The sequence below is a fragment of the Eutrigla gurnardus genome (genome assembly GCF_963514095.1).
Source record: "Eutrigla gurnardus genome assembly, chromosome: 4".
NCBI lineage: Eukaryota > Metazoa > Chordata > Actinopteri > Perciformes > Triglidae > Eutrigla > Eutrigla gurnardus.
The window spans coordinates 31,986,862-31,998,001 of record NC_139918.1 but is presented as its reverse complement, the minus strand read 5'-3'; the positions used below and the strand labels follow the sequence as shown (position 1 = coordinate 31,998,001).

The following is an 11,140-nucleotide window of genomic DNA, read 5'->3' as shown; positions in this document are numbered from 1 at the left end:
CCGAAGAGATCATTCGACTCCATCGGCCAGAACAAGCAAGCAGCTTCTGCAAAGAACCTCTGGAACATCAACGCAGTAACCATGCAGCTGTGCATCAGAAGTCTGACATGCCTGGCTCTCCTCGCCGCGGTTTTGGCAATGACCGCAACGGCCTCTGGTAAGTCGCCTGTCAGAGATCCACCATATTGCACAACTAGTCTGCTTCTGGACAGCGAGAGTACACTTAAGAACTTATTCACATTTGACTTAAAGGTTATTCATATTTTCTGCTGAATGGAGGGGATGTATGCTCATAACAGCAAATCGTTTGTTTCCTGAAAAACAGAAAAGAAGATAATCAGTTGCTGCACCGAGGTCAGTATTGCAAACATCACTGCTCCCGTCTTGGGCTTCAGGATGCAGAGGAAGAACCTCCCATGTGTACGCGCCGTCATGTAAGAATCACCTCCTTATTTTACTTAACAGACAGAGAGATGATCAAAAACATTTTAAAAAGAAGTTCTTGGTGAAAGTAGGTTTGGAGATTGTGACTGAGCGTTTCTCTTTTTTCTCTCAGATTTGAGACCACAGAGGGAGAAGTATGCAGCCACTGGAGACAAGACTGGGTGATACAGAAGATCAGGGAGCTAGAGTGAGTAGGCCTTTGTCTACAAATCATTTCTGCTAGTCGGTTGCATTCAGACGTGACCTATCATGTACGCTCAGACACAGCATAGCTGTTATTTTAACTCTTATCGCTTGTTTGTGTGTTTTACAGGCAACTTCGTAGAGCAAAGAACACTACTCCTTCCCCGAACACCTCCAGCCAATAGAAAGCGCTCCACACCTTCTTCATACAGTATATCTATATACAGCAAATTGTCTTGAATTAATTTAAAATATTTAAAATGCTTATTCTGTAATATTTAATATTTATTTCTAGTGCTATTTATATGTCGTCGCATGTTCTATATAATTACATATCTGTGTTGTTTCTCCAGCTAACATATGGCTAAAAGAAACAAAGTAGTGTATCTATGAGATGTCTGTTGTTTGCTATCAACAAAATAAATGTTCTTGTCCTCTATCCACGTGTGATGTTGTTATTAGTTGTTCTTGGAAATCAAAGGTAGCTGTTCTCATCAAATGGCCTCTAAGACCTCATGATGTAGTCGACAAGAGGCTCCGTTTTTATTACAGATGGATTCTACCATCTAGTGGTGACATGAAATTACTTCAGGACAGTTTTGGACGAGGGGAGCGTGTCATTGAGGGAGTCACCTTGTCTGACTGGAGCACCAACCCCTTGGGGTGCTGATCTGAAATAGCACAAGAGACCGCCTCCCCGCCAGTCAAGTCATGCATTTGTATGAGCTCGGGGGGGCAGGGGGCGGGGCAGTTCATCAGAAACTTTAGAGACACCTTCCAGCAGCAGATGTGCTGGCAGCATCCTTTTTTCTAAGTGCAGCAGGCACATATGTCACGCCACGAGGACATGCAAAGCAGCAGGCTCCTCCGTGTGCACTCGTTTATCTCAGAATAAAATACCTTTTAAGGAGTCAGGATATTAAATGCCATATTGTAAATATGTTATCATATTGTTTTTAAGCACGAAGCCATATCGAATTTTAAAAACGCTAAATTTGAATAAAATACCGGCCACAAAAGTTACATATGAGTGTAGTTTGATTAAATGAATGTTGAGGACAATGAAGGTGAATAATGAAGTAAATGTATTTTTATTGTTTGAGAGAATTGCTGTCCTCACATTTTTGCACATTAACTTCATTAAGCAGCAGATTGATAGCAGGCAGTGAACCATGATTTAAAAACAGAAATGTTCATGTAAGCATTTGCTGGCAGCGGCTAAGTACACAATCAATTGTCTCAAAGCTGTTCTTCTTCGGTTTAAATCACAATTACACTGCGAATGTTTAGGCAAGTAAAAGTAACTTCTTCCAAAATAACATGAGTGGATTATAGGAGGCTCAATTTCTCTCAGCTTGGCAGTTCTACAACACCAATGATTTTGTTCCAAAGACCAAAACCTTATTTTTGCTAATAGAAAGCTTTCGTGCTGTTGGGAAGGGCTTCTGTGGTACTGATGAAAGATTCACTTCCATCATTAAATGATGCCTTTACTCGTTTCCTCGTCGGAGTTTCACCTGCAGCAGAGCCGGTCCTGGACATCTTCTTCAGTTTTGAACTATAAAGAAATAGGAGTTTTTACTCACGATGCCCCCCAAAAAACAAAAAGGTCCAAATCAAACAGAGATTAAATTGGTATTTCAAAGTGAATACGAGTCTCGTACCTGAGTAATTCCAGAATCTTCCTCACCCACTCATCTCTCCGTGTTGCACATATCTCATTCTTCTTAACCGTGTAAAAACTACAATAATGAAAATCATGATCAGACACACATAGTGAACACTACAATATACTGTAATTCAGTGTTTTTTTTTATCATGATGCCTATTTGATAGCACAGATACTGAAACAGTGTATTGGTATTTTTTTATTTTTTTATTAACCTTTATTTATACAGGTAAAATCTCATTGAGACCCAGGGTCTCATTTACAAGAGAGACGGTAACTATTTGAATTTGCCTGACAGTAATATAATTTTGCAGGAACTTAAAATCTGAAGTAGCATTAAGTGCATTTGGATCCATATTCCTAAAGTATTAAGGTTTGATGCCCAGCTCTACTGTGTTATTGGATTTTTTCCGATCTTAAAGCCTAGACAGCTTGTGCACAAATCATTAAAAACTAAATTTATGGAGATATGGAGCAGATCAAACAGCTGCCTTTTGTAGTCATGAAATGCACAGTAATTAGTTTTGACAGTAAAATGTTGTGGTAGACTAAATTAAATGGCTTATTTTCATGGTAATAGATTCTGCAGAAACAACATTAGCACTGCTTTCCACTAAACAATTACCAATGTCTTTGCATTTATTGGAATAAATCCAATCAAAGCAATCGGATAGTCGTCACGAAACCCTCTCATAAAGCCTTGAGAACGATATTCAGATATGGTCAGACTGATTCACACTGCGGTGTAGACTGAGGCAGGGTTGGAGGTTTGATCGTTTAGTAGACTAAAGGTCTTACATGATCGCCTCAATGTGGCAGTTTTCCCTGGTGGTTTGTTCTCTGTAGCCCTTTATACGCTGGAAGGGCACTGGCTTCCTATTGTAGCTGGTACAACAGGCTTTGCCCATACGGGAACCCACTGCGCGCACACACACACACACACACAAAAACACACATTATCAACTGATCATCTGCGGTCTGTTTATCTTATTGACGGGAAATCAAATGTGGTGAAATAAACTTACAGGCAGCTGGAAGCGGACCGGGCAAGCCCAGTATGAAGCAGAGGAGAATGGTTGTCACGGCGATCTCACCTCTGGTAGCCATGTTAATCAGCAGAGAACTGAATTATATGTTACCTCGGCACATATATTTATACTTTTAGTACTAGTGGGGGTTTTTTAACCTGTGGCTCCTAAATTGGGGACAGGAAGCCCACTATTGCATCCTGGCAGCCAAAGTTGCACACATTGCACTTTGATCTGAAAAATCAAACGTCTTCATGGCATTCGGCAACATCTCGATTTGTTTATGTGGGCTTGTGAGAGTATCACAGAGCAACCTGTGCACTCATGCATTATGCTCTTGCATTCCTTGGGGCATCTATCTTTATGCCCTTGTGTGTTCTGAACAGTGCTGGGAAGTTCTTTATATACAGCATAGCAGATTCTTATCGCCACGCTTCCTTTGCTTAATTTCGTTTTCTCCAACGCGACAGTTTATTGCTGCACATTTAGCTCTCAGCGGCTACGCCTGCATAATTGTGCTTGAATGGAATTTGTTGCACAAAATATTGCCCTTCATCTTGCTTCATGTATCTTCTGGTGTTGACAGAAATTACTGTAATATTCGTTGTCATAATTTGACATTGTAGCTTAAAGCCAGAGTGGGGCTGTTTTACATGATCAGCAATCTTACGATTGTTTTGTGGTGAGAAGTGATGGCGAATGAAAGGCTTGTCAAAAAAACCCTCCTCGTTAACATGACCTATTTAGTGTGCAGATAGCTGACAACTCCAAACCTAGCACAGCTGACCTAGATAGGCACCGCATCTTCAAGTTGTATACGTTCTATATGGTACTGTACATCTAACTAACTACATCTGAGAGATGTAAATGACTAGTTGTAAAATGCATCAACACCTCTGCCACAGTGAAATAGTTGTTTTTATTTTTTTTATCCCATTTAAACAGCATTCAGTATGCCATTGCATCTGGATATTTTGCCAGACTATATATACATTATATATATATATATACAGCTGTTGGTGATCCAGTGTGTTTTGTTCAAGGGCGCTTCAAAAATTCAGATACTGAGAATCATGCTGCCAGTTGAATGAGTCGCCCAACACATGTTTGTGATTAATATGTATGTACGTGTTTATTTTTCATCTACTGGTACAGATTTTGTTTTCCTCATTTTTCCCATTTGTTTTCCTTATTATCACGTAATAAATCAAATATAGGCAGTTCATTTCCCCACTATTACTACTACATGTTTATTTAAATTCTGAGAAGGTAGACCATTCACAAGCCTTAGGTAAGTGTAGTATTTTGTGGAGGCACAGTACTACTAAATTGATTTGTTAATTATTTCTATTATTTATTATTACTATCATATAACAACACTAGCCTGCTTGTACACAGGAAGTTCAGCCAGCTCACCATCCACTGCTGAGAATGTAGGATCCTGTTGCACCATTGGTTTGTGGTTGTGTGTGTGACACTTTAGTAACTGCTACCATTAAAGGAAAAGTTCGGAATTTTGGACATAGGACCTCATTTCCAACTTACCCGAGTTGATATAGGTCGGTGGAGACCGTTTTCAGCACAATTGGTCCAGTCCTTATAGTTGCACAAGTCACTGTTGCTAAACTGGTGTTGATCTAGCGCACGTCAACGGTAACATCCAGCCTGTCACTAATACCAGCTTTAACTGCTCCGCAGAACACCCGAGACAAATGTATTATGACGTCGGACTATCGATGTACATGTCAGTGTTGGTAGAATAATCAAAAAAATTGTTTTAACGCTGCTACGAGTACTAGCTGTCACGACTGTAGGGCGCTTAGGTTTCGGTTTTACGCACTACTACTAACACGCAAAGTAAAATTCCGCTGCTGCTGAGAAACTAGTCCCTCAAAATGTTTTATCATTGAAAATGCAAGGTTGGTTTAATTTCTAAAATGATTCTACCAACACTGACATGTACATCGATAGTCCGACGTTATAATACATTTGTCTCGGGTGTTCTGCGGAGCAGTTAAAGCTGTTTTTAGTGACAGGCTGGATGTTACCGTTGACGTGCGCTAGCTCAACACCAGCTTAGCAACACTGACTTGTGCAACTATAAGGACTGGACCAATTGTGCTGAAAACGGTCTCCACCGACCTATATCACCTCGGGTAAGTTGGAAATGAGGTCCTATGTCCAAAATTCTGAACTTTTCCTTTAACCGTTGCTCATTTAATTGTGCTTGGCGTTGTCCGCCAGTGAAAAAGGGGTTACACAGATATGAACTCTAATGACTTAACATCAAAGTAGCTTCTCCCTTACAATCAATGCATCTCTGAGTGTACTGGAATAAAATGAGGTGAGTTGACAATTTACTCCTGCTGTTGTTATATGTGTTGTATAGCAATGTTTAAGTGTCCTTCAATGGAAATTACTGGAAAGACCCTCTGCAGCTGTAATATTTTCCATGCTGATAAATGTGTCAGATAAGAATGTTTTTTTTTTTTTTGACTGTTACAGATAGGAATGGGACATTAGGTGATTTTTATCACACATCGGGATAAAAAATCACTTCCATGATCATCAGGAGTGACTTGAAAAAACGTTCTAGCTCACTATCCTGGGAGAGAAGTGAAAAATAGAGCCTGATTTAAAAAATACACAATACAAAAATATATTTTAAAAATGTATTTAGCCTTTTTTTATGCAGGAGGACCTTATGATTCACGATCATCATATTTAAAATTATTTGTTGTTTTTTGTTTTAAAAAAAGTTATCTGTCACAATAAAAAATAAATAAATAGCAAAATGCCATATTCAGAGTTTTGAGCACATTTTGATAAATATCGGGATAATATCATGAAACACAATTATTTTGGATGAAATGGTCCCATGCCTAGTTACAGACATGACCTTCCCTGATCGTGTAAGACTATTTAAGTGCTCTAAACTTTATCATTTTGTGACAGTTATGACTCATTATGTTCTCGTTATGACTTGCCCAACTCGTGCCCTCATTGAAACCTCCGCTGTCCTCCCACTTGCCAGTCAGGCCCACACATCTCAATTTAGCACATCACACAAACTCAAACTCACACCACGTTCCTCCATGGTGTCCAGCAGCTGTGCCGCTTTCATCCATGGGGGGGCAGTGTTGGTATGGGCCAGCAACACAGGAATAGTGGATGTGAAATGAATGTCAAACACAAACTGAATATCATAACAACAGAAGGGATTGTTAGTTATATGCAAAATGCAAATCAAGTATTTTTTTTATTTCTTAAACTGTAGATAGTTTCAGCGCTGCATATATAATTCAGCTGCAGAGGAGCAGTGTGTGACAATGTTCAGGGCAGTTTATATCCTGGCTTCTAATCATCTTCTCCGTGTTTGTGCTCATGTTTGTGTGACCTGTTGCGGCTGCTGATAAAGGGAAAGGTAACGTGATAAACTGGACAATCGTCTGGTTTGACAGCCTAATCCCTGCTAATCCGCTGTAAAACACAGCCTCTTATCGTTGCCATTCCTCAATGAAAGCCGCTTTCTGTGTGATTACAGCGTGACTTCAAATGGTTATTATCTTCATTGATGGTTTGGTTTTTGATCAGGTGTTTAATTATTTTAGACGAGTCGATCACAGACAATTAATTGGAAATAATTTGATAATTCTATTAATTGTTTAAGGATTAGTATTAAACACAATGCCAAAACCAATTAATTCCTCTGTTTCTTAGTATTGAATATTTGAGATGTGTTGTTGTGTAGCACAACAAGATAATTTACTTCTTGGAAAATAACTGGCAGAATAATCAATGATGTAAATAATCCTTAGTTGTGCCTTAAATCATTCAGACCAAAAAAAAGTGTATAAAAATATGTAAAAAGTCATATTAAAAGTTACCAAAGTTACCAAATTGATTACACATCCAGCAGATGCAGAGCAACACTCCCCCTAGAGCTGAGGGGGCGGCAGAGTCGAGTAATGCAGCTTTAGTTAATCTCTCATCAAAAAGGTCATTGTTCAATGTTCTGCTTACTTGTTTCAGCACTACTTCACAAGAAACTCCTAGTAGCTCATCTTTACGGAAGCTGCTACTTCATAATCAAAAGGCCAACAAGCATTCTCATAGTATTTTCTTATTGTGCTTTTATTGTGGCGATTGCCAAATTGGAGCCAGTGTGTTTGCTTGATGGTGGGTGTGAAACAGACTTGTTCTCCTCCTGGGCCCCTCTCCCTCTTTTTGGACTCATATTAGTGGACGGAGGGCAAGAAAAGAGGGGAGGGGAGAGGAGTGGGGGTGAAGAGACCCATTGAGTTGTCCACCCACACAAGACCCCCTCTGGTCACCTGCGTGGGCTTGGGCCAGAAGAAAGCCGAGGATGCACACACACACACACACACACACACACACAGAGGCAAACACAAAAGGAACAAAATTGACAGCTTTTTAACCCCAAATGTCAAAAGTGGCGAAGGAACTGGGAATAAGTGTTTTAAATTAGCAGGAAAACTTCCTCAAAACAGCAGAAAGGGGAATTGTCAGTCTCCTTAAAAGCACTTCACAACAGAGGAGAGGTTTTAGGCAGCAGAGAGATGAAAACACTCTCAAAGCACTTGGCTGTAGCGAGAGCTTCAAAACAAATGCCTAGTTTATCATAATTAGCATTGTTCCACACTGTCAAACCCGTGAGGCACAGAGAAACAAAGCACTCTTCAATATCTTATTGAGAAGTTATGGTAAATTACTTGACGTATAATTAGTTGAGCCCGGCAGATTCTGTCCTCGCCGTCTCCTCCTACATCCCATCTGCCCTGTGTGTCCAGTGTGGGTGAAGTAGCTGCGGGGGGGGGGGGGTTGATTATTGTGGAAAAAATGATAAGAAAACTTGTGATGTAAGAGTCTGAGTTGCACTTCTGCTGTTCCGTGGCCCTCCAACAGAGTATCAGAAGACGAAAGAAAGAAAGAAAATCTAGGCTTAAAGAAACCTCTGTGACATTAGCAGACGCCCAGAGTGTTTCAGTCTGGCAGAGCTAACTCTCGGCCTGGGGGGACCCCGGAGGATACGGTGAGCCAGGAGAGGTGAGGAGAACAGAGGGGAAGGAGTGTCGAGCGGTAGAAAAGAGGAGTATTTTTAGGGTGGTCTGTTATCCGCGGAGAGGAGGGCGTGCGGTATCACAGCCGGTCACATCGCCGAGGGGGGAAACAGCGAGAGCTCTCCGCTGAGACGGCAGATAAGGAGGAACAGAACAATGAGATCTCTCTCGGCCTCTCACACAAAGAAGAATCTTGTTACCACATCCACAGGAAAGACACACACATCCTCTCACAGATGCTCAGAAACCCTCAGTCATGTTAAAAGATCACGTCTAAATGGAGCCTCGGAGCTCCGCCGGCGACCTGTGTTATCGCTGCGGTGACTTGACAGACAAAAACCAACATTATCATCCAATCTCTCCACTGTAACTGTTTATCTGATTTCCTCTCTCTCTCTTTCCATCCCTCCTGTATAGTAGCCCTCTGAAGATGTAAATGCCAGCGGAGCAGATGGATGCAGAGAACATCTCATCACTCTGACACTGGTGATGGAATCACGCGCACGCAAACAAGATGCTGATGGAGATTTTCTACAATCAGTGAGCGCATGATGCACAGCCGTACACACGTTTTTGGTGTTTTGGTGTTTTTTTTTTTTTATGAAACCTTATGTTCTCTTCTTCCTTTGTTTATACCAAACACACGCACACAAGTGCATAAACACACACGCGCAAATCGAGTAATCCGCCAGACGAGCAGCTGTTCTGCAGAGAACTGCGTATGAAGGGAACGCCGCTTACATGCTAATGGCCTGAAGAGTTCACGCACCACTCACACCGTACAGATTTCGAAAAATCTGACTATTATCTGTCGTATAACCCAGAGAATGTCAGCCGAGTGGTATGAATATTAAATGGGTTTTTAGCTCCCGGCACCATGTAAGCACTCTGTATAGGACTGCAAGCCAAATGAAAAACTAACTCGCTCCAGGAATATCTGAGCGAGGCTTTGAGGGAAGATCCTCCACCACCCGCTCTCCCTCCCCCACCACCACCACCCACCCATCCAATCACATCCTCACTGGCAAAGCGCTGCTCCTCATCTCTCTGCTTCTTTTGTTCCTCTCTCTCTCAGCCTCCCACACACCTACAGTCCCTCTGACTTTCCTCCTTACACTCACACACATGCGCGCATTCACATTTGGCTTCTTCGTACGAGCTTCACTTTCATTATTTTGGCCCTTTTTCCCTTCTCTTCATCATTATTCATCATTATTCAACACTTGGAAATACTGTTTGTGTACGAGTGCAGGTTCTCATCTGCAAATATGCTAAACCTATATTTAGTTCTTTACAATACAGATGTGTGGGCAGCAGCCATCTGGGGCCCTAAAATGAAACAAAAAAAAGTGCCCATGTGTGTTTGTGTGGTTTAGGGCTAAGGGCCAAACTTAGGGGCCCGTTGTGGATCCCCCCCCCCCCCCAGAGAGCTGGGAATCTCAAGGGAGAGTGGGAAAAAACATCCCGACGGTCATCAATCAAAACTTCGGTGACACAAATGACCAGAAACAAGAGAGCGTTCTCCATCCATGTCACTGTGACACCGCCGCCCCACAGCCATGTCCCACCCACCTGCGCCGCTGCCCCCATAGGTCCTCGTCCTACGCTGCCCCTATGCGATTGGCCCATCGGTTCCCCCCCGAGCGAAATCGTGATCGCCCCATCTCGGCTAATTGGGCCTTTGTGATTGCGCAGTCTGTCGTGGCGTTGGGGGAGAATGAAACGTGAAAAACTGCTTTATGGTGGATGAGAGAAGAGTGGCAGGTCGAAGCGGGGAGATCGGTTTTTTTTTTGGCGTCTCAAAGCGCCAGATGCTCTTCCTGGGTCCATTATGATGCCTTACAGGGGATCGAGATGGTTTCGGCGTAGCAACTGTGGAGACACAAAAGCGAGATGGAGACCGGCCCCAAAAGCAAACTCGCACAAGGACGTGTATGCAAATGAGAAACACACACTTACCCATGCACTCACATATAGTTCACGCCGTCCAGTCCTCTGTGTCGGTGCGTTCTGGACAAAGGTTATCAGAACCTACCTTTGCACACGTTCAACACGGCCTGCAGAAAGTGAAGCGTATCTCTGTTTGAGGGAGAAAGAGAGTGAACTCTTTACTTCTACACGCTGTGCCTCCATCCAGAGCAATTGTTCACCAGTCTTTGAGAGAAGGAGAGTGTAGGAGGACGGGTCATGAGCTCTTTGTCTGTGTTACAACAATTCTAAGTGACGCCTTTTTGTTTATAACTGCTTCACAATTAAAGAATGAATCTGCTCTTATTTCTTAATATGGGTTTATAGAAACACAACTGTGGGGAATGATTGAAGCTCCTTATCCTCATCTCATCAGCCCTAAAACAAAAAGCCATCACATGCTCATTCATTGGGTCTCTCCTCCTTCCCCCCCGCCAATCACCGACAGGTGGCGCTGCAGTAACACTCTTCATGCTCGCGGGACAAAGAACCGTAGACAAACCTCAGGTGCCACGAAGGCAACCGAGTCCAAGCGGTTCAGTCCTCTCACGGAAATAATGACCCGTATATGTTTTTGATATTCATGAGACGTATTTTGATGTGACGTTTGTGCCCGCGTGCCTGCTGCCACCTCTCAGGGTTATCCCCGCTCAATGTCACGACTGTCACGTGCGACACCGACTCGTGCATGTGTGAGCCGTTATTTAACGTGGATTAATGGTTTCAAACTGTCACTATTGTTTAATTCAAAGTTATTACAGTCGGCT

At 42.3% G+C, this 11,140-nt stretch overlaps 2 protein-coding genes across 2 annotated transcripts; one reads left to right on the top strand and one right to left on the bottom strand.

Annotated features, from left to right (window-relative positions):
• LOC311012134 (uncharacterized protein) lies at positions 1-1,066 on the top strand. The gene is made up of 4 exons (XM_084007469.1): positions 1-157; positions 326-434; positions 557-631; positions 758-1,066. Exons 1-4 carry the CDS (start codon positions 82-84, stop codon positions 810-812), a joined length of 315 nt encoding a protein of 104 aa, XP_083863595.1. The 5' UTR covers positions 1-81; the 3' UTR covers positions 813-1,066.
• A 629-nt stretch (positions 1,067-1,695) lies between these two features.
• Positions 1,696-3,454, bottom strand: LOC311012007 (C-C motif chemokine 26-like). The gene is made up of 4 exons (XM_084007271.1): positions 3,322-3,454; positions 3,095-3,215; positions 2,292-2,369; positions 1,696-2,185 (listed from the first exon to the last, which is right to left on the bottom strand). Exons 1-4 carry the CDS (start codon positions 3,401-3,403, stop codon positions 2,038-2,040), a joined length of 429 nt encoding a protein of 142 aa, XP_083863397.1. The 5' UTR covers positions 3,404-3,454; the 3' UTR covers positions 1,696-2,037.
• Between the last annotated feature and the right edge of the window lie 7,686 nt (positions 3,455-11,140).